The 23,924-nt window shown below is 34.9% G+C and overlaps 2 protein-coding genes across 2 annotated transcripts in view; one reads left to right on the forward strand and one right to left on the reverse strand.

Annotated features, from left to right (window-relative positions):
• The window catches only part of LOC111050143, a 565,154-nt gene that overhangs the window by 255,056 nt on the left and 286,174 nt on the right, over nucleotides 1-23,924 (reverse strand). The window contains exon 12 of the mRNA XM_039426978.1: nucleotides 7,168-7,288. Within this exon, the coding sequence (XP_039282912.1) occupies nucleotides 7,168-7,288 (121 nt within the window). The remainder of the gene's footprint in view (nucleotides 1-7,167; nucleotides 7,289-23,924) is intronic.
• Nucleotides 913-5,004, forward strand: LOC111062284 (isoniazid-induced protein IniB). Its single transcript, XM_022349980.2, has 2 exons — nucleotides 913-1,051; nucleotides 4,108-5,004. The coding sequence occupies exons 1-2, from the start codon at nucleotides 1,004-1,006 to the stop codon at nucleotides 4,927-4,929; spliced, it is 870 nt and encodes a 289-aa protein (XP_022205672.2). The 5' UTR covers nucleotides 913-1,003; the 3' UTR covers nucleotides 4,930-5,004.

A 23,924-nucleotide genomic window follows, 5' to 3' on the forward strand; every position in this document is an offset into this window, starting at 1 on the left:
AATTTTAAAATGCAATCAGATTGCTTATTCCATTATTCAATTGTATAAAAATGTGTTCTGTGAAGTGTTTTATTTTCAAGGAATTAGTTCTCATAATCTTACAACACTCTCCTCTACTTTGCAAAGATTCTAAACTAGTATCTCATGATTGATGATATTATAGTTTTGTATGTTTTCACTGGTGTCTACTGTTATCTTGGAATTGTACATTGGAATTCACTTCAATTTATTCAATTGTGAGTGTAAAATGGATAATCAAAGTCAAATTTATTATATACCATGTAAGATGAGAGTAATTCGTCCTTTGTTGTACTAAATACATAATAATTGAAAGATAGTAGAAATCAATAAATTTATTTTATGGGAGATTATTGACTGAATCGTACAAAAATTAATTTAAATACTGTTAATTGATCTAGTACTATGTCAGGCAACATAAATTCGATAAAATTACAGTCAAGTTGCAATCACGAAGAGAATGAAGTAAATGTTATTAATAACACATCAAAGATGAGTTTCATGATGAACAAAAATCAATTGATGTGACAGGAAGGAATATTATGATGATAAGTAACGATGCGATACAGAGATTGCAGTCAACTCAATATTTTTTACTTTGGAAATAAAATATAACTTTCATGACCTCCATGAATATGAAATGCTGAATAGTCAAGATGAACTTGAAATATTTGGAGAAACATACTTGTCTTGGCGGATTATCTCTCATGGCAAGTTGATTACGGATGACATTGATTAAACAACACTCAGGATATGTTGACAAACATTAGGTAATTGTGGAACTAAGTCCTACACCATCAACAGTAATTAGAAGGTGGGCCACTGAATATGCATAGATGTCAAAACACACATAAAGCCGTGTCAGTAATTGGCATGACTTTGAATAAGGTTAAGACCAATTTCGGGGTATAAAAACTAGAATGCTGAAGTTGAGTTTATACAGTTGAATTGTTCTTTACGTGTTGTGGTGAACAACTAGTGCACAATGGCTACAATTTCATCCATATGCGTGGGACTCTTACTCGTCATCCAGGTGAAACACAATTATTACTAAGTACACTACTTCGGCTCTACTTTGTTCATTACTCATTCATGTAGGGTTTCATGGAAATTTTTATGCCACGAGCAATTTCACACGCAACTTAGTAGGATGCATTTAGCTATATTAGGGTATGAAGGCTGGCTGGCTAAATTGATAGATCGCGAAAGTTGTGATAGCAATTTAATGTTTGCTTGTCACGGTTTCACAGCAGATCGGAAGTTTGGATAAGTACACTGTGTTAAATTGAGTATGGTCAGAGAATTGAGCATAAAATACTGAAATATTCATTGATTTGCATATTCATAATTGTAAATTTGTAAAGGAGAACATTTTTCTCAATAACAAAGAAGAAGGTACACTATCACAGCTTATCAATCACTCTTGTTTCAGTTGAAAAGGAATAGTTTTTTCAAATAAATATGGAATCTACAAAGAAAAAGGGTTCTCATTGGAACAGGCAGCTACAATATTATTATTCGAATCTTTATTTCTGAGTACTTTGAAATTCAGTAGAGATCATAGCCAATAATGGATTATTTAATAATCCAACTTCTTTGTTTGATCTTATCCATATTATGACTTTTTAGTCCAGTCACTACATTATTATACACTTGTACTTGAATATAATTATATTGTAATTCTGATTTCTTGATACATTGTTCGAATATATAAGAGAAGTCCAGAACCAATTTCGCATGCAAAATTTCCTTTGATACGGAGTGATACAAGATAATCGTATTTTCGACTTGTTTTCCAGTTTTCAGCTATAGCTATTTCCGCCAAATCGAATCATCAGACAGAGATAGGCAAGCTCCCACCTTTTTTTGGATTATGAAATAAATTAAGAATGTAATGAAACCATTTGGAGCTCTCTATCTTCAATAAGTACTAAGTTACCATTTTTGAAAAATTAATAGGCTAACAGCTTTTCAAGGAGAAACATTATTAATGAATTTCTACAAACTTTCTTCCAATTGTTTTCATTTGAATGTATAATTCAAAATCTCTGTAGGCGTAACTCTACGCTCTACAACATGATACCAGATAAAAACCTATCTCATATACATTTCTGGGTAGTTTTACATGAATTAGTAAAATCACTTTTTAGAATTTCAGTTTCTAATCAACAATATCTTCCGATTGTCACAATTCAAATGCAGAATTCAGAATCCCTCTGGGTTTGATTTTGTGCTTTACAGCCTGAGAACAAGTATAGTACTCCATCTCATATACAATCCCAGGTAAACATGCTAACAATGATCCTTGTATTTTGAAAAACACCTTATTGAATTTCTAGCTTCAACCATCATCAGCAATTTCAATTGAGTAGGGGCTTATTTTGACTGCTTACTCAATACATTTCACAGTGTCTCAATCATTAACTTGCATTCAGTACAATTTCAGTTCTTGATTAGTTCATGAATACATAGTTGAAGGGAATGTCTGATTGTCACGGTTTCACAGCAGATTGGAAGTTTGGATAACTTCACTGGGTTAAATTGAGTATGGTCAGAGAATTGAGCATCAATAACAAAAATATCCATTGATTTGTATATTCATAATTATTGTAAGTTTGTAGAAGAGAACATTTTTTTTAATAACTGGGAAGAAGGAACACACTATCACAGTTTATCAATCACTATTGTTTCAGTTGAAAAGGAATACTTTTTTAATAATATGAAAACTACAAAGAAAAAGGGTTTTCATGGAAACAGGCATGGAAAAAGGCAGTTCTTGATAAAGGGAATATTATATAATACTCTATTCAAAAAGAAATATCATACAAAATCAATCAATATGAGAAAAAGCAGGTTCCATTGAAATATAAAATATTGTTCTTCAGCTTTCCGTATGGTAGCGAAGGAGAGTCTGGTGGATATCGATACCTGATATATAGATATCGATTGATATAGATAAAGATATAGATAAATATCGATAGACATGATTTCCTGATCGGCAAACTGCAATGCAGGGTGGGTTGAATCTGAATTTCGAACATTGATCTAATCTAGAGGTTTTCTTTCTCCTATCTTGATTGATGAGTAGAATGCGTCCAACAATATTAAAGATTTACATATCGAAATCAAGTATTGAGTAAATAATGATCAAGTCAACATTGAATCTATTTTATTTCCACAATTTTCATTCAACAGACTATGCTCTGATACAGAGAATCCTACATTATTTCAGGAAAAAACGAAGATTGATCTACAACTACTATTTCTGGTTTGTTGTCCTCTTTGAATCCGGATTTGAAGTTTGGGTGCGTTTTGAACAAAAAGTGTCATTGGTGACCAGTTTTGCTCCAGACTAAAACTATCAAAAATTTCCTCCGATTTAAAATAAATAAATATTGAGAGTTATATACCGTCTAAATGGGAAATAAAGGTTTTGTCATATTTTCTCATTATAATTGCATACAATCTCAACAATTGAAGTTATTACTATACAATCAATTTGTTTTATTCCATTTCTCAGCTGACTCCACATGAGAATCAATCATTTTTGATCTTCTTATGAGGCAGCCACAAATTTATAAATAAATAAATGTGGAGAGTTATCCTCCACAATCATTACCCACAGAGAATGCGTTCAATCCTTCACAATCATTGCCCACAGAGAATGCGTGCAATCCTCCACAATCATTGCCCACAGAGAATGCGTGCAATCCTCCACAATCATTGTTACGGTAACAAGGCATTTCAGGACCCACGTCCATTGAAACTTTTCTGTTTATTCGATTGTCTGAAAGACACTGGAGGTCCATTTCCGAAACAATGTGAATGATATAGCTTACAATGTTCTTGGAGGTGCAATATCACAAGTAAATTCAAAATTCCAACATGAAATTCATTAAAATGGAAACGGATGATAGAAGTCTACCAACAATAATTTGGAAAAAAAGCTGTACTTCTCTACAGAAAATACGGCAAATTATGTGTAATGAATGTTTGGACTGAATATCTAGTGAAATGAAAATAGTTCTTGAATGAGAAATTCAAATATAATGTCTCATATTGAATGAAAACCATTGCATTGATTTCCAGACTGTGGTAAATGGACAACCAGTGGAGTTAGCACTATCGAGTGATACAGCAGGGGAAGCAGCAGCTGCAGCAGCTACAACAGCTGGAGATGTCGCCTCAGCAGTCGGAAGTTCATTGACAGGAAATGAAGGTCTAGGATCAGTTTCAGCAAGCATTGGAGGAATGACTGCTGATGTGGGAGGAATGGCAGCTAATGCTGGAGCAATTGGAACAGGAACTGCTAATGGTCTCATTGGAGCAGGTACTGGATTGGTGGGAGCTGGTGCTGCAGGATTGAATGCTGGACTTGGTGCTGGAATTGGACTTGGTGCTGTAGGATTGGGTACAGGACTTGCAGGATTGGGAACAGCTATTGGAACAGGTACTTCACTAGGTGAATTGGGTGCTGGAGCACTTGGAGCAGCAGCAGCAAATGGTTTGGGATTGCTGGGAAGCATTGGAGGCAGACCCATCATTGTCGTGAGAGAAGACCAACTTGGGACCAGATTTGGAAGCAAGCACAGCCGCCGCACAACCCCCGGAACAGTGCGTGCAATTCTAGCACAGAATGCCAATGACATTGTCAAGGCAATTGATGAGTCAACCGGCAACATAAATGCTGAAGCTGTCCGTGCCCTTGTGGGTTATGGCCAGGCAATGGATGCTATGATGGGAGTAGAATCAGGTCTAGGTGGAGGAGTGGCCACAGCTGCTGGCCAATTGATGACCAATGGCAGAGATGGTTCCATCATTGTCCTGCAGGATGGAGTTGACCGAATCATTGGACTCCCAGCCTCAGTATCTGTGGCGGCTGGCACACCAGACGCCATTGTTGTTGGATAATCACTTTACTCAGTCTTGAGAATATTTTCATCCATAAAAAATTGTTAGTTTAGAAATAAATTGAGTTCAGTTGAATGTTTGTGTACATTCATTACTATGTATCCTCAACTATGGTTTCTGAATCTTAATGGAATTAACTAGTAGTTCTGTGAACAGTAGACCTCACGCAGTTTTGTCATCCACGAGTATCTGATGTCACCTGTTTGAAATGTTAACAAACTCAGTTCACGTTTGAATTTGTGTTCCATATGATATAATTCATCCAGTTCCGTGATAATCTTTCCATCTGATGAAAATTAATTTTCCAAAACCAAAAATATTATAATTTCTCCAGCATTATTTAGTTCATTCGATTATTTTCAATCACCTATCAAATTACTTTTCTTCAAATGTGAGAATATTGATACTGATGGGTATGCATAATAATATCATGACTGCAAAACAAAATATTGAAACCAAATACCTGCATAACTCTATGGTTTTTGATTGAAACTATGGACCTCAAGGTACCTAGAATACATATGTATTTATACATATGATAGACCTCATAGAAATAGACACGGTTTCTTCAGAACATCCACTTGTCAGCTGATTGATTATGAATAATTCTATAGTTTGATTAATTCTATCTTCAGAGTAGATGATATATCTATAGTGATATCAGAGTATGGAGGAATTCATTTTCTTCTAATATTATACTTAAACTGCAAAATTGCAAAAAAACTTGTATATACACCGACGCGCAGTTGAAAAATAAATAAATATTCCTGCCAAATCTCATCGAATTTTATCAACGCGTTTGGCCGTAATCGCGTTACATACAGACAGACAAAAGAAAATCTGAGTCAAAACATAGACCTCACTATGTTCGGTCAATAATTCACTTTTTCTATTGCTGATGATGCTCATACGAACTTTATACTTCTTGTGCGTGGGTGATGGAGAGTTCGAGGGTGATTTGATGAGATGATCAATCTCCCATGCCCACTAGTGGGATTCTAACCCATGACCAGGTAACAACGCCTCAGTCATCTCGGCTATACTAAGTACTGGCCTGCATTTTGATAATATAGTCTTCACCAATCTCTTGTTGAACTCTCAATGATCAATGATAATTAAATTATGTTGCTTATTATCAAATTTCAATAGAACTGCTAATTCTAACAACACGAAAGCATGAGATTAATTTGAAAATCACCCACAACATGCTTTTTTTCCAAATAAGATAGGCTACCAAACGACAATTAAATCCTCCATGAAAAAGTTTAAGATTATTGAACATTTCTGTAATGAGTTCAATAACTAATCAATGTTCAGTGATCTATATAAATGAAACTGATAATAAGATCTTCATGACTCTGTAAACGTTTAAACTGTACCAGCTCGTTCTGAAAATAACTAATATTTTTCCAATTGAACTTATCAGATTATATTTATTTATTTATAATTCTATGCTGGATGGATTTTGATTAATTTGGTCACCTTAATGGCTTGTAATTATAATTAAAATTGTTTGCTACATGGACTCATTTATATTATAGTCATTAGGGAGATATTTTGATGGTCAAGGCCATCTTTGTCAACCGGCTATATTCATATATTAGTGTTACATACTCCATTATACACATGGATTGCTTTATTTGTGGCCTAGTAATTTAATCCCAGAAGAAGTGATATACTTCAATGAGGAAGAATCCAGCTATAAAAAACACAATACTAGCGTATTAGTGAACAATGTAATATTATAACAATATTAGTAACTATTTTTTGGCGGATTTAAAATCCTCTCCAATTTCCAAGGAACTAGTAAAGCATCAGGGCATTAGGGAATGCACTGAGAATTCTCTTATCCGTCAACACTAATTACTTGATTCAAAGAAATGTAAATCATACAACTTGATCTGAATGCTAGGGATGAATAATCAAGGAGATCTCACAGCGAAATGCAAGTGACTCATAAAATATGAACCGAGAAAGTTTATCGTGTTAGTTGAGCAACGTGCTTTCCCATCTGCTTTCTTGGATTCCCTAATCACATCAAGCCATCATCAATGATAAGGATATCTTCAACAGGTAGCAATAAAATATCAGCTGGGGGAAACAGGGTAGGCTCAAGAATATCAGCTGGGGAAACAGAATACAGAAATATCAGAGCGGGAAAACAGGAGGTAGTTGTCGAAAGGTGAGTTGAGAGAAGAGAAGTTAGTAGGAGGAAAAACGTGAATAATTTGCACTTACCCGAAGTAGAGGAAGCATGACGATCTCTGGGGATCTCTCTGAATACTTTCCGCTTGATTCTGGCTTGACTTCGACGATTCTCGGCGTCTTTGCGAACCCTTTGAAAGTCTCCATTGTTCTCCTGCAACCATTCATAGTTATTATTTAACTTCAGAATAAGATGAGTGAGAACGAAATTACCACGTTTCTTCATCTAGTTATCGGAGCTTATTCTTCTTACAAGGTGAGATAATGTATGAATATTTGTTGTTGTGTGAAGTATTTCACGAGTTGATAGAGATATTGTAGAAATCCATTTCATTCTGTCGAGAGTTTAAGGATCTTTATTTGTTTACGTAACCCAATAATGTACGAATAATTGTTTCTTCAAATAACCGCTAAGGTACGTAAAATAAGGTTAAATATAATTTAGGGAATTTAATTGATTGAAACTTTCATAAGAGTATGGTATTAACAAAGCCTGTTATTTTTCAAGTTAATAATATTGATTGAGAATAATCCTTTTGATTTTATTAGTGATGGAAGATACTTATAAATTTTTTCTAAAGAAGTATAGAAAGTTTTCAGTTACGTTAAATTTGAGTTATTGTTTCTGGAGATATATTATCGTAGAGTATTGCTGAAAGTCAGGAAGATAGCCTTTAAATTGGAATGAAATTTTCAAGATTATGTTCATATTGAGTTTAAGACTCAATTTTATATTTTTCTGACTGTGTTTTCTCATGGCGTTAAGGCTTTTAACTGAACGCTAATCTATTAAATTATAACAGAACTTTTGAATTATTTGTGAAGAAAGATCCATTAATTCTGATACAAAGAATCAGTGGTTTAAAGATAAAAATCTACATAAAAATGAGGATTCAAATAGAATGAGAGAATTTAATTAATTGTAATCAATAGATAACTCCTGTTTTAGCTTTTGATGAATTGTAGGAAGAGTTAGAAATTAATGCTGTAATACATTTATTTTACAGCGGTTCATGTGTGTCCCCAAACCAACTTCTTGTACTACCACCCCTTTGGTTCCGCAACTTTATGTAACACCACTTCAAGACACCCGTTCAGATGACAGGTCTAGGGACGTAAGAGGACGTCACCGTCAAGCCAAATTCAACCGGTAAAAGCTCACCGCCAAAAACAAGGTACTGTAACCCCGACGATAAAGCAATGTACAGACCAACAAAAGTGCAGTGTAGTGAAACAAAGGTTCATTCGAGAATGTCAATCAAAAGTGGGGATTCAAAATTATTATGAAATGGGTTATATGGGTTACTATCGACGAAACTTGGGTTCAACGGGTTTTTTCTTTCTTGAGTAATTTCATGTTGAAATTGATTGGTTATTTTATGACTGATCTTGTTTGGTTTTGTGACGTATTGCTATCTAAACGGGGATAGTAATGCGCCCCCAAATCAGATGAAGAATGTCACCAAAGTAACATTAAATTGTTGTTTCTGTTGTTCGATTTTAGTTGCCAATGTTTATTGAAGCTGTTTGTATTTTTCTATTATTTCAAATTGTAGTGTTATTCTATAGTATAAACCTATTAAATCAGGCATGGCAAGATTAATTTAAGTTTTCTTGACTCTAGCCCGTTCACCTGCATGAATTAGGTATAGCCTCAGGTATTTTCTAGATGTGTCTGCCTATTTCTAAATTCTAAATTTTTTTCAAAATTATCTTCTTTATCACCTTTAAAAAGGTAAAGGCACACAACTGCGCCACTCTGCTACAGAGCATTTTATATCTCTGAAATTCAAATTTAAAAAACAAAATCAAATTTTCTATCTCATTCTATTTACTTAAGATTAATTTTTCTGAGTCAATACTTAATAATCCATTCTGTGAACGTGTTAACTGTCAATATTTTAGGTTTGGAGTTGAATGAATAATTTATAGTTGCTACTCCAATTTTTCTGAAGTTTAAATAATTGTAGATGAAACAGGAAAGTTATTCAGTTATGTTAAACCATTTGAAATGAAAATCTTTTGAAGTGCTTAAAGATAAAGTTAGGTATCATTGAAGCTCAAGTTGAAAGTATTCTAAAACTTTATATTGAAATTGATTGACAAATTAAAGGTTTAACGATAGAATAAAAATTGGTAGAAGAAACTAAGATAGGTGAAAAACAGCTGATTCTAAGTACTGAATAAAATTTTTGCATTCTGTAATCCCGTGAATGATGATAGAAATTATTGTAATGTCAACGTACGTATTCTGGTCTCACGTCTGGTAGTTGAATATTTGGTATAGTAGTAGTGAAAGTGAATATTGAGATTTTAAAGGTGAACCCAAGTAAATTAGGAAAATTCGGAAATTATTATGGGAGAATGTTTGAGGAAAATAGGAAATTTTTTTTGATAAGTTTAGGTAGATCGAAGGTAATCAGAGAATAAATAGGAAACTGTTTTATTAGTTATTGTTGATATGTAGTTTTGAAAAGTTGATGAGTAGTTTTGGCCTTGAGATGTTTAAACTAAATAATTGGGTATTGTAGATGAAAGTTGAAATGATAATCAAATCCTTGGGAATTTGTATGAAAATAAGTTGATTCAGATGAGGTTGTTAAGTCCCTTTATCAGTAATGTTTATTCTCGAAAAGGTGAATCAGTTTTATTATTGGAAATATTGTTTTTTAGGTGTGATTTTTGCGGTAGGCATGCGTAGTGATAGTGTAAAGATCCGTTGTGTTGATGACGTTTCCTGTAGACTGTGGGGAATTTTTTTTTGTTTGTTTAGTTGAGACTCAAAATTTAGAGGAGGACAAGGGGATGTCCTGCCTGTGTGTGTTGTTGTTGAATTTAGGTAATCGGCGCGAGTGTAGGTCCGTGTCCAGAGAGAACGGAGCACTGCCCGATAGTTGTCCATATAACAAATCAAGGACTTTAGCTGTGACTAATCTTGCAAATTTGTACGGTGGAATTGTATAATTTTAGCGAAAGGCACCAAAGATGGTGTGAGCTAAGATTTTTTTGTATATCTAGTAAACGGCCTGGTTCATTCGAGAGTTATGGGGCTCGTCAGTAGAATAACATAAACCGAAATCTAGAATATTTAGTGAGTCTTCGTAGTGATTGCAAGGAAAACAATCGACGTAAGGCAGTTTAGGGAAGCCCAGTCAAAAGGTTCGTTAATGTTTGGTTGGAAAGTCAGCCGCAAAAACACAAGTAATAATTAGTAAAAAAAAAGGGGTATTATTGAGTTTAAAGTTGCTTAGAAATTTGGTATGGTAACGAAAATTGAAGGTTTTAGACAATGAATATTTAAAGTGATTAGTTAAGGTATACAAATAAAATAAAAGAGAAACTTTTTCGAGTACCTAGGTAATGTTAAAATGGTTATCAGTGAAAGTAGAAATAAATATTGGAACAGTACTGAACGGGTTAAATTAAAATAAAATTAACAGTGAAACTCTTCTAGTTGAATTTGAAATAAAAAGGGAAAATCTCTTGAGTTAAGCATGAGTTTAAATTATTCTGTAGTTGAGAGTTGAAAGGTTGATTAAAAAGTTAATTGGGGATATGAAGTAGAAATATGTAGGAAAATTCGTGTCAAAAAGGAATAGAATTTTTGTTGGAAAATTAAATTGAGGTAATTAACAGTAGTAGGACCCTTTAGAGATAAGTAGTCAAAAAGTATTAATAAATAAAAAAAAATAGGAAAATCTTTAATGAAATGATAAATTTTTTAATGATGAATAGTAAAATTGTAATCAAGTTTTCCATGTGAATAAGTTGAGATATTTTGAGATCTAGTAGAGTAATTGAAACTACTTGCATATGAAGTTTATTGTTGAGAAATAATTATGTGAGGCTCCAGTAAGGTTGAAAATGTCAGTGAACTTGAGAATCAGTAATAGTGTAATAGTAGTCTATTAATGTGTTAATGTATTGGTAAATTTTATAATGCTGATAATCAGAAGTCAAACATTAGCAGTCCCAAGCTAGTTGATCGAGTTGAATTTTCATATTATTAAATCATGCGATGAAAAGTATGCTTCCAGTGTTTAGAGAAAATGTCACGTACTTTGAGTTTGCGATAAATAATAGCCTGGCACTCGATCATAGTTTTGTTTTGACTAGCGTTCTGTCGTAGAGCTTTCCTACTGGAATATTATAATGAAAAGTGTTTTTCTCATGATTGTGGAATGCAAAATCGCGCTTGAGTCATGTTGAAAAATATATGAAACAGATCAGGAAAAAATAGGAAACAGATCAGTCTATTGAAGACAAGATTTTTTGTCGTGAGTTATAATTGGATAAGTTTTTGTGAGTATGGCGCCACTCTGTAGCCTTGTCCCTATACACTCAACGAGATGATTCCTAATGAATGAGAAGGAGAAAAGAGAAAAAGAGTTATGATAAAGATATTTACCGTATTTGTTAGAAGGATTCATTACGGGTGCATGAAGGGTTTATTAGTCAAAGATTTTGTTACGTGACAATATAATGTATATAGAAGAAATTCCGGAATGTAAATAACTTGTGCAACTAGATTAGTCATTAAATTATGTTATTAACTTCGTAATATTAAATATATTTAGGTAGGTGAATTAGGTTTAATTTTATTTCATGCACGGCTGCATACTCGCGGTAAATGAAATTATTGTACAGTTTTCTCACGGTAGTAAATAATTGATTGTTTGGTAAATCGGGTGATGATCAATTTTTGAAGTTATCAACAGTCATAATATCCTATGTAGCAATGTATGTATGTGATGTCTCTAATAATAATAAGTTATTTAGCATAAGACGATTTATCATAATTTTCTATACATTTACCTAGTTAGGAGTTAGTACCCATAGATAATATATATTCTCATTCATAAAATAATAAGGATAATGTCTAAGGCCTCATATTTTATATTCTATTCGCTTTATATTTCATATTATTTTGTTGATATCCCTATTCTTTATTAGTTTACCTTCCATGATTAATACAATTATAATCTTATCATAGGTTTATTCAGTTCAACTAATTCCGTTTTAGTTCACTTTAATACAATTCAGTGATAGAGATTTCCTGCTGGAATACAATAATGGATAGAAAATTTTCGTAGCTACGAAATGTACATCAAGCGTGTGTCATTGCTCTCCGATGGCTCGCTAGCGTTGCAGTTTCAACCATTATTATCTTTGGATCGTAGCCTATGTAGAATAGTATTGCCTATTGAATTGCTTTATATTGTTAAAAATATGTTGCACTCTCAACTCTATAGTAATGATAGTTAGATTTCAATACATTCAGCAGAGTGAAAAAGTTTCATCCTTTACTATTATAATCAATGTACTTCATATTTTACAACAGCTGAGTAACATAGAACCAATTAAAACTATGATGTCTTTTAAACGTTTTCCCATGTTAGAGTTTGCCAAGAAAATAACCAGGGACTCAATAGAGTGATTGAAGTATTCAAAGATTATTATACTCGGTCCATCTTTAGTGCCTACTTGAAAAGTGGACACGCCCATATTGTTTTGTCCTGACTCTTGCCACAGTTTTAAAGACTCTTGCCACAAATCTCTATTAGTTATACATTTTGCTGAATTTCGGAATGATTAAAGAGATTTCTTTTGAAGAGGGCCCGCTTCAAATTGGATCCTACTATCAATCCAGAAATTCGACTCTCCAAATCATACAGAATGCCTCTATGGTAACATATCCTGATTGGATTTCTTTTTGCGTGTTTCACACCGGAAGGAGGGGGAGTGTGCCGGGCACTCTTTTTAATTCAGGCCTTTTCCCAAGTTATAATAGTAAATTTAATACGCAATAGACTAGAGCCATTATTGTAAGTGAGTTAGCGAAATAAATTATTTTCTCTCTCTATTATGAACGGCCATGACTTCGAGTTTCCCATGATAGATATTTAAAAATTGTGGCTCCGAGTCGTCGAGGAATGTAGATTATGGAATTATCTCTAAAACTTAGCCTTCGTTTCGCGACATAGAGTGCGATAAGTGGGAAAACAGCAAGCATTGAAATTATAACAAACTACCGATTTTGCAGTTACTATTTGGTCCAAAGGCTCTAGAAGCCACGCGATGATTGGTCAAATTGATTCCATTCGCCCAATAGGAGACCTGTTTCTAAATACAGTAGTGGGGATTCCCCAGTCGAGAGACCAGATTACGTTTCGGAGGACACTTTGCTAGGAGCACTACAAGAGTAAAGATGTAGTCACTATGTTTCGCCCTTTTTGGGCAAGTTTACAAGTTTATATCATTAGTTAGTTTTATTTTTATTAAAGTTTAAATTTTCTAGTAGTGCCATGTCCTGTAAAGTTTAATTGTGTTTCTTCATCATGTACGAATAATTGTTTCTTCAAATAACCGCTAAGGTACGTAAAATAAGGTTAAAATATAATTTAGGGAATTTAATTGATTGAAACTTTCATAAGAGTATGGTATTAACAAAGCCTGTTATTTTTCAAGTTAATAATATTGATTGAGAATAATCCTTTTGATTTTATTAGTGATGGAAGATACTTATAAATTTTTTCTAAAGAAGTATAGAAAGTTTTCAGTTACGTTAAATTTGAGTTATTGTTTCTGGAGATATATTATCGTAGAGTATTGCTGAAATTCAGGAAGATAGCCTTTAAATTGGAATGAAATTTTTAAGATTATGTTCATATTGAGTTTAAGACTCAATTTTATATTCTCTTTTCACTTCTCTTGAAAGGTGTATATTACAATAAGCCATCATCTGAAACTCCATTAGAAACTTCCAAACATTTGTTTGGATGGATTTTGTGGAATAGTTTGAAGTGATAGCAGGAGTAAGATCATAATGAAGTAGCATGAAGTTTTTGAATAATCACAACATATTTTACAGAGTAATAAATAAATAAATAAAGCCTTTATTTTTGTTCCAAAACATACAATAAGTTAATGACGCTTCAATATACAAAATGATTTTTCAATAAAATTATTTCACTTCAATAGTCTTTTTTATGATTTTGTTCTGGAAACTAAGCCCGTCACCGAGCATAGGCCTCCCCCAGGTTGTGCCATCTCTCTCGCTCTCTTGCTGCTATCATCCAGTTGCCTCCAGCTATTCTGACAATGTCGTCCTTCCACCTCACCCTTGGCCTGCCAACGTTTCTCCGTCGCCACGTCGGCTCCCATTCAGTCACTTTCCTTGTCCATCTTCCATCTTGTAGCCTAGAAAGATGGCCTGCCCATTTCCACTTCAATTTCCTTATGACACTTGTGACATCTTCCAACTTGACTTTATTTTTTATTGTAGTGGTGCGAATTCTCTGCATTCGGTGAATATTTAAAATACTTCTTTCCATTGACACTTGAGACTTCCGAATTGCGTCCATAGTACTCGCTTTGCATGTCCATGTTTGCGCACCGTACGTCAGAGTAGGAAACACACATGATCTAAGCACCTTGGCTTTTGACGTTAAGCTGACATCCTTATTTTTCATGATGCACTTGAGAGACCAGAACTTTTTCCAAGCAGCAGCTCGTCTTCGTTTAATCTCCTTCACTTCTCTTTCATCAAATGAAAAACACTACCCAAGATAAATCACTTCCTGCGCCCAACTCAAAGCTTTTCCATCCAGCTCAATTAATCCTCTGGTTGCGTTTGTCATGAGGCTGGTCTTCTCAGGACTGATTTCAAGTCCGGCTTTTCTACTCACTAATGACAGTTCCCATATCATATCTTTCAATTCTTGCAGCGACTTTCCAATCAGTACCACATCATCGGCAAAACGCAGGTGATTCAAGTATTCTCCTCTTATCGAAATTCCTCTCCTTTCCCAATTCAGCTGTTTAAACACCTCCTGAAGAGCTGAATTGAAGAATATAGGTGACAAGGGATCCCCTTGCTTGACTCCTCTACATAATTTGAAATATTTGCCTGACTTTTCAAGACGTATTCTTGCAGTGCTGTTTTCGTAGTAATTCTTCAGAATATTCAGATATACTTCAGGGACACCTTGATCACGCAGAGATTTGAACAGGAAACTATGATTCAAGCTGTCAAACGTTTTTTATAATCGATGAAGGCCAGATAAACTTTAATTTGATATTCAGAGCATTTTTCTATTAATTGATTTATAATATGTAGATTGTCAACTGTTGAGAAACCTCGTCTGAATCCAGCTTGCTCAACTGGCTGATGAATTACTAGGTTTGGTAGGATGCGATCTGACATAGCCTTCATAAATAACTTTCCAATACAAGAGGTTATACTAATTGGTCGATAGTTATTTATATTATGAATATCGCCTTTTTTGAACAAGAGTATTATGTCCGCCAATTTCCATTGTAATGGAACTTTTTGTTCTTCCAATATTCTATTGAAGCAATCAACAAGAGCCCTCAAAATATTTGTCGAAATAGCTTTTATCATTTCATTGGAAATTTTGTCCATTCCTGCCATCTTATTGTTCTTCAGTCGTTTTATAATATCTGATAATTCATTTTCTTGAAAATCGGGTACTCTATTTACTGCAGTAATGATATTAGGCTATATGTTGCTATACTACAGGAACTTTTAAACAACTCCTCATAATACACTGATGCCTTCTCAATTATGCCATCTCTCTTCCTATCTATACGGCCTGTCTTGTCTTTCAAACCATTATTCCACTCTACACCACTTGAAAGGGTTTTCCTGATTTTCTTTGTGGAGCCATCAGTTTCTAAAATTCTGTTGATAATATTGTCTTCAAATCGTTTGATATCTCTGCGAATTTCAAATCTAGCTTTTTTGCATAATAAATTGTATTCTAATTTTTCTCTTGTATTCTTCTGTTTTCTTCGCTTCATGTCCTCCCGTGCTTTTATTGTTTGCCGTGTACTCTGTGATATTTTGCTAAAATTGGAAGTCTGTGAGAGTCTAAAAGTGTTTCTTATAGCATTTTCTAATATATTATAACTCTCTTGAAAGTCAGCCTGAAGATGAGTTTGACTTAACAATTGCATACTGTCTTCCAATTCCCTCAAACCATTGTCATCAATCACTGGAGTCCTGCTCATAGATCCGTTCCATTCAGTTCTTGGTCTCCTTGTTGTCCAATCCTGTGATAGTTCGATTATTAACATTCTATGATCCGTTGTGAATTGAAATTTCCCTGTCACTTCGAACCGTTTTATAAATCCATTTTGAGCGGTAAGCACATAATCAATCTCATTTTTGGTCTGCTGGTTGGGGGAAATCCAAGTCCACTTTTTCCCAGCTCTTTTCTTGAAGAAAGTGTTGATTACCCTCAAGCCATGCTGGAAACAGAAATCGACTAACAACTGACCTACTTCGTTCCTTCTCCCATATCCATATTCACCGACTACATTTGCTTCATTGTCTTCTTGTCGACCGACCTGAGCGTTGAAATCTCCTAAAATTATTGCCGTATTTTTCCAGTTATTTTTTTCATGTCTGATTGCTGTGGACAACTGCTCGTAGAATGCTTCACGTTCCTCTTTCTCTGCTTCTGCAGTCGGTGCATAAACTTGATATATGTTCAATATCTTTGAACACCCGACTCTTATTCTCAAAATAGCCAGCCTCTCCGTAATCCCTTTAAATTCAATTATTTTTGATTTCAGTTTTTCTCTAATGATGAATCCCACTCCTTTTTGGCCTTGCGTTTCTCCATAGTGATAGAAAATATATCCACTTTTCCTTTGTACGATTTTTTCAGAGTTCCTTCTCACTTCGGATACTCCTAGAATATCAATATTTGTCTTCTCTAGTGCTTCCTCCAATTCACACAATCTATCTTCGGTTCTGAGAGTACGAACGTTCAAAGTACCTACAATTAACCCTGGGGGGTATTGGTCATTTTTCCCCTCGGTGACCAACCGTCCTGGGGAAATGTTATTCCTCTTATCTTCTAAATTATTACAATCATTCTTTTTTCGGATTTTGTTGGTTGGCGGCCTAGTTCCCATAATTTGCTATTCTTTCTGGTTTTCTGTTTGTTCCACTCCTGCTGAATTCTCATCTTGATTTGTAATTTTTGGTTCCTTCAGCTTCTCCCCTTCTCTATTTTTCTCAGTGTTTTTCATGACAAATCTATCTAAACTGTTATTTCTGTTGAGTTTTCTTCCTTTCTTTGCAGACTGACGATCATGGAAATTCTTGGTTATTTCTTCCTGCGGCTTTGGAGATTTCTCTTCGCTTCTTGCTCTCTTGGAGGAGTTAGACTCTTGCTTTTCCAGGTCATCCAGGGAAAAAACCCTCCCATCAACTTTCAATTTGTCTCCTATCATAATCACTTTTCTTCCTTCTGATTTTAAACTTACTAGATGTGGGAATAATTGTTTTCTGATAGCCCTTATCTCACGAGTAAAATCTTCCTTTATTTGAATACTTTTGAATCCTTCATTTTCTTGCAGTTTTCTTTTTGCTTTCAATATCAAATTTTTAATTACAATTGAATTTAGTTTTACAATAACCGGTGATCCTACTTTATTCCTGTTCGTTCTCCATAAGTCTCTAATGGAATTTTCATTAGTATCAGGAACCAGAAACTGTAAAATTGCAATAACCTCCTTATTCATAGCGAAAAACTCTTCACTTCGAACTCCAAACAGCAACAGGTTGAATTTTCTTTCTTTCACATCATTGAGCGTGTCTTTCTTTGCCTTCTCTTGTTTTATGTGAAAACTTTCCGTTTTGATTTCTTCTATTTCCTTCCGAAAATTACTATTTATTGTATCCACCTTATTATCCAAAGTATCCAGTTTTTGCAGTTTACCTAATATTTGATCCAATTTCTCCTCAATAGTAGACATTGCTTCGAGCTGTTTGGATTGCCTTACTCAACGGTAAAAAGAAATAAAATCACCGGTAGACACTATAAAATGGATTATCTCAGATTATTGACAGTTTTGAATTGAGGGAACTCTAATTTACTGTTACAGATGTATTGAATAATGCTTATCAGTGAATTTAGTGCGGTAGGTCACGGCAGATAACAAAGTAACACTCAGTTCAGCTGCTGCGATTCTCTATCCTATCTGCTAGCCCTATCATGTACTACTATTTTTATTATTGTTTCCAGTATACTATAATCTTCCCTCCTTTGCTTGTTTGGTAAATTCAGCTCTCAAGGTTTGCAGGTTGATCAAAGTCCATCTTTCGTTACATCAACGTGCGTATTCCTCTTATTTCAATTGATCAATCTAACCTAGAAACTGACTTTTGCAAACTTCCTAATGCATGAAAACCGTTATTAAATGACACGAAAAACGAGATTTTCACTACACTAGACACTCTCAGATCTGAGGATACTTAACTTGTTCATAAAACGGTTTGATCAACACTTGAATAATTTAAATTTTTAAAAATTATCACGACTACGTCTTGATGACTGTTTTCCACAGCACTTCGCGGCTGCCAACCAGAGTGACCAGAGTACAGAGTAACAGTTTGAAAATAATAATTTGAATTTGATATTCTCCTCTACAACAAACTAGCTTTTCAAATAAATTATATTATAGGGAGATTCAATTCAAACTGTAAGCATAAGTTGGATGAGAGATATTGATGTAATTCATTATCAATGCTGATAGTTTGAAGTGGAGTCACTGGTCACTCTAGTAAGTTTAAATGTGTAACTTTAAGATATGGATCTGTCAACCCCCGCCATCCGCTATAACAACCCCATATTTAACAATTCAACATAGTAGATAGAGGGAATCCCCATGGTTTTGATTGATCACCATTTCCATCATCATCATCATCATCACCATCATCATCTTACGTTCAAAGAGTAAGGTATTGCCTGTTCCGACTCACAAACAGCTTATAGTTATTTGAATTTGAGTATGTTATATAAATCCACATTTCATACATAACTTGAATGAAACTAGTATAGCTTGTACGTAACTAGCTATTGCCATCTCTTACGTGGCCTCCAATTGTTCTTCTGCTTTCTGGTCTTCACTTTAATACCTGTAGGGGAAACCTTCCTGCACACATTCCTTTCATGTTATGTTTCTCCCATTGGATCTGGTATTCTGCAACTTGCTCATTCTAATTGTATATTCCCAGTTCTGATCAGATTTATCTTTGTTTCTAAAACTATCTCTCCGATTGCAGTCCTTGGTTTTGAGGAAAAATCGCATCTCTGCCGCTTGCACTCTACTCTCAAGTGGTTTCGTTTTTACCCTTGATTTATTTCTGTAGAGGAGGACAAGAGCAGCCATTGTTCTATGAAATTTCATTATAGTATCTCTCATCGCTTCTTTCTCCAAGATTCTGCTAATATTGCGACATACCACTTGAAATTCCCCAATTCTCTTCCCAATGTCAAGTTTTTCTATCAATTTGATTTGTTTAATCTAGTAATTATTTAGCGTTGTATTGGAGGGTTGAGTGTAAGAGAGGACCGGCTGTGCCCTAACTCCGCCCTTCAAGGTAAAAAATAAAGGCAACGATTCTATTATATTCTTCATTATAACTGATGTCGCATCCTACCTAAATATGTGTTTTGTGATACTTGCTCTAATATTTTGTTGTCAATCACAATAGTTATAGTCCTGGTTCGATATTTTCCGTGAATGCCATAATTTTGTTTTTTCAATTGAAACTTTGAAATTATACTCCTCTTAATCGATCATTGCCATGTTATTTGCAACTCATAAGCCCAATAACGAATAACTTCTACGTTGTGTCGTTTTCGACATCCCTCTCAATAAAAGTTTGAACGACTCAGACTGCTTATATAAAATAGCATGCTAACTAGTTCATAATATTATATCAGGTCATGCAGATAATGGATTACGAGATTATCTATTCTTTTCTTCAGGTTTATAATCTGAAAAGCTCACCAGAAATAATTAGATTGCTTTGAGGTGTATTTTATGACAACAAAAATGATCAATATTAAAACACTGGAACTGGAAAAAACAAAAAACATGTTACTTTTCTCCTTACGTTGTGTATTCATTTTGTTATTTCAGGTAGAAATAAATTGAATCGTAGACTCATCCAAGTAGTAGTTAGCATAGTTTGTTTGTTTGCTCAGTTATCAAGTTTTGCCATGGTGCTTTCTACCTATAGATCAGACCGAGTTTTGTCATGTTGTTTGTTCACAACAGAACAGACCCGAAATCTATCCGAATCAATCCCTGTAATCGATACCGGGATAGGGACTTGTTATGTATCTAACTCAGCTCAAAGAGCATCCAAGAGTAAAAAACAGTTTATTCGGTGATTTTCAGTCGGTGATCTATAACAAGCACGCGCGCAGTGTACAAAGATACTCTCTGATTTTGTCTATCAAGATGAAAGGCTGAAATGTAATATTTCAAAATCGACAAACGATCCGTGCAGTTGAGAGGGGAAGGGGTTGAATAGGTTAGGGGGTTCACAACGATTGCAACGCAAACAAGAGCAAAGAGCAAGCATATGCGACAAACGACAAGCGATTTTGCTCAATGTAGCCTCCCTCTCCTAACAAGCTTCGACATCCTACACAACTGGAATGCTCAAGCTCACCTTCTGTGATTCTCAATGAGAGCGTTTACCTCTCAAATCCACTGACAGTCATGCATTTCCATAGACAACCATGGTTGGATACTACAGCATGTTCAGTCTTACATGAAACTTGATAAATTGAATGGAAAATACACATTCAATCAAACCATGCTCCTCCCAAAAGGTAACAAACGGCCGAAGGAAGGAAAACGACTGATTTACCTTTTTCATTCACTATTATAACTGTTCTTGAAATTATTATAGGAATATTTGTAATTCTAGTAAATTGAGTGAGAAAAATTACATCCCAAGTCACTGACATTCAATTACATTAAATCATAGAATTTAGAAAAAGGCTTTAAAGCATAAAAATACACGAATGAAATTTACGCTGGCAATCCTTCCTTCATGAAAAATTAATCGATTGATGAGTAACTCGCACACCTTTGTAGTGATAAGCTTTGTGTTTTTAAACAATTATTCTCTATTTTTTCCAAGCTGTATAAATAGTGTACTAGAATTCGAAGTTACTAGATACAGTACATTAGTAGAAACGTTTATTTTATTTATTCAATCATTCAGAACTATACAACTTACAGAAAAGTACCACAGGCTAACTTACGCTCAAAACGGTTCCAATTCTAATTCATAACACAGTCCAAATGTAGCTGGAGATTATGTGTGTCACTACAATTTTTTTCAATTACACACTCAATTTACAGTCCATACACGAAAAATCATTTTTAAATTTAGAAAATACTCCTAAATTGATTCAAATCAATTACAAATAATTATTAGAAAATTCCAAACTATGAAAAAGCTATAAAATTTTGGGACCGGAAAGACCAACACACCATGAAGAAGGAATAGAGTTGATAAAGAAGAAAAACAAATAAAATAATGGATACGAAACTGAGTTTGAAAAATGAACGAGAAATATTACTTCTGATCTATTTAAATTAGATCTATACTTTATGTATGATAAAGGGGAGAACTGGCTTATATACTGTGACGAATAGGCTAAGGGACAGGAAGGTGCTGGGCAGGGGAATGGGCGAAAGTTCATGAAGATGGAACAAAGGGACTGGAGTCACATTGTCTCCAGCTGAATGCGACCAGCCACACCCCCTCTCTGTTCCTCTCACTCCATCACACTCACACCTATTCACCAGTAGAAGGTTTGTGACTTCTGGAGAATTCGAAATCATTCTTAGGAGTCTGATTGACAGGTGGTAAACAAGGAACGTCTCTGGAATAGTCTAGAAAATTCGCAGCTGCTATTAAAGAGGGCCGACTTGGACATGTGAGTTAGAGTTGAGTATTGAGTTGACAGTGAATGGATACGAGCAGTGAGTGAAGGGACAGTGAACGTGTAGTGTTTCGATCAACTGAACTCTGTTTTTGTAGTATTTGAGTTCGGTGAAGCTAAAAGTGTGTTTATCTGTGGAAGTCAGTGTTTGTTAATCTCGTGAGTAAGAGTAAGAGTAACGTTTGTTCTGTTGGAGTGTAAGTTCATGTTTACTGTGAATTAATGGACCGTGATTGACTATCAGCTGATTGTACAGTAGTGAGTGACATCAAATTTATTAGTAAGTCTTGTAATCAAATTTGCGTTTGACAAAGAAAATTGTTATCTGTATCTTTGTAACTGTTTAGTTTAGTCTGTGTCATCAAGTATTGAATTTAAATCGTTTTAATAAATTTCAATATAATTTTCATTAGTAGTTTCACTCGAATAAATCCTGAACAAACCCTGGTGTCAGAAGTGGGATTTATTTGAGAAGGTTCAGTTTACCTTGTGATTCGAAAAAGTAAATTAAAATGGCACAGGAAGCTGTTCTTGAAAATCTAGTAAAAGTGATGGCTGAAATGAAAACTTCTTTATCTGAGATTCAAGGATCAATAATTGAACTCAGTAGTGATTTAGAAGATGAAATTTCTAAGAGAATTTGTGATGTGATATTGAATGTAAATAGTCATAGAAAAGGATTGTTTGAAGTACAATCAGCAGTGACTGGAATAGTAGAAAAATGTAGCTCAGATATGTAATGCATTAGAGAACAATTATCAAAAATTGAAGCTAGTGATAGGAAAATTGATAGTGTAAGAAAAATCAGTGGAGCCAGTGTTAGTAGCAATAAACAACTGGAAGTGGACAATGAGTGTACAGCAAAGCCATCCAGACTAGTGAAGCCACCAAAATTCGATGAGTCATCGCCATGCTGAGTCACTGCTGCTCTGTACAACCAGTGGGAAGAGGATGAGAAGGCTGCTCAAGTGGTAACAGCTCTACAAGGACCAGCTGCAGACATTCTACAGACAGTCCCAATGGGGACAACCTACAAGGAACTGTGTGAGGCTTTGGAGAGTCGCTATGGAGAGCACAATCTGGCTACTATCTACAAGTGTAAACTGCGCAGGAAACAATAGAAGGCAGGAGAGAGACTTCAAGAATTTGCTACAAGCATTGAACAGCTTGCAGTAAAAGCTCTACCTTTTTTTCCACGAGCCCATGTCCAGGAGGAAGCCGCTCATAGTTTTATGCAAGGTCTCAAGGATGCAGAAACTCAAAGACACCTGTTGCTGGCTGGACCCAAAAATATTAGTGAGGCTCTCTTGCAGGCTCTTCGCATGGGAGCTGCAGCAGCACTGACACACCCCACAATAAAAGTGCACCAATTTAAGACAGAGAAGCAAGAAAGAAGATTGCAATACAAGAACAAGGCAGTTGAACTTCACTGTTGGAATTGTGGCAAGCCTGAGCCAAGGGACCAAGCAATCATACAATGTTGGCACATCACATGGCAATGGAGTGCCTGCAAACCGAAGGCTGAGGTTTGCCAGCTACCGCATGAAGGCTCGATACAACCTGCAGGCTTACTGCAAAGGATTTCAGCCTGGTGACAAAGTCTGGTTGTATCAACCGAGGAGAACTGTGGGGAGATGCCCTGAACTTGACCCACACTGGGAAGGGCCTCACGCCATATTGGACATGATCAATTTTAGGTGTAATGAAATTGTCCTTCCTGTAATGTATTTCACTCAAAAAATCAGTGTTGTTGGCATCAGCTTGAATAATTCTTATTATTTCATCTATATTATTTAATTCCTCTTTCAAACTTTTATTGGTTGAATGAAGTTCTTCTAAGCGAGCCTTTAAAAGTAGTAATTCCTCATTGGCTTTCTTTTCATTAAATAAAAAGTCTTCGAGAGCTTCCCTTCTTCTGTTTTTTTTCGAGTTCCAGCAGTTTGACCAGTTCATTATTTTCTTTCGAAATAGCGTCCCTATCATACAAAAGTTCATTGTTCT

The sequence above is a fragment of the Nilaparvata lugens genome, chromosome 4 (genome assembly GCF_014356525.2).
Source record: "Nilaparvata lugens isolate BPH chromosome 4, ASM1435652v1, whole genome shotgun sequence".
Taxonomy (NCBI): Eukaryota; Metazoa; Arthropoda; class Insecta; order Hemiptera; family Delphacidae; genus Nilaparvata; species Nilaparvata lugens.

Coding starts and splice junctions, on each gene's coding strand:
- LOC111062284 (XM_022349980.2), top strand. CDS start 1,004: ATGGCTACAATTTCATCCATATGCGTGGGACTCTTACTCGTCATCCAG. Junction 1,052..4,107: donor GACTCTTACTCGTCATCCAG/GTGAAACACAAT, acceptor ATTGATTTCCAG/ACTGTGGTAAATGGACAACC.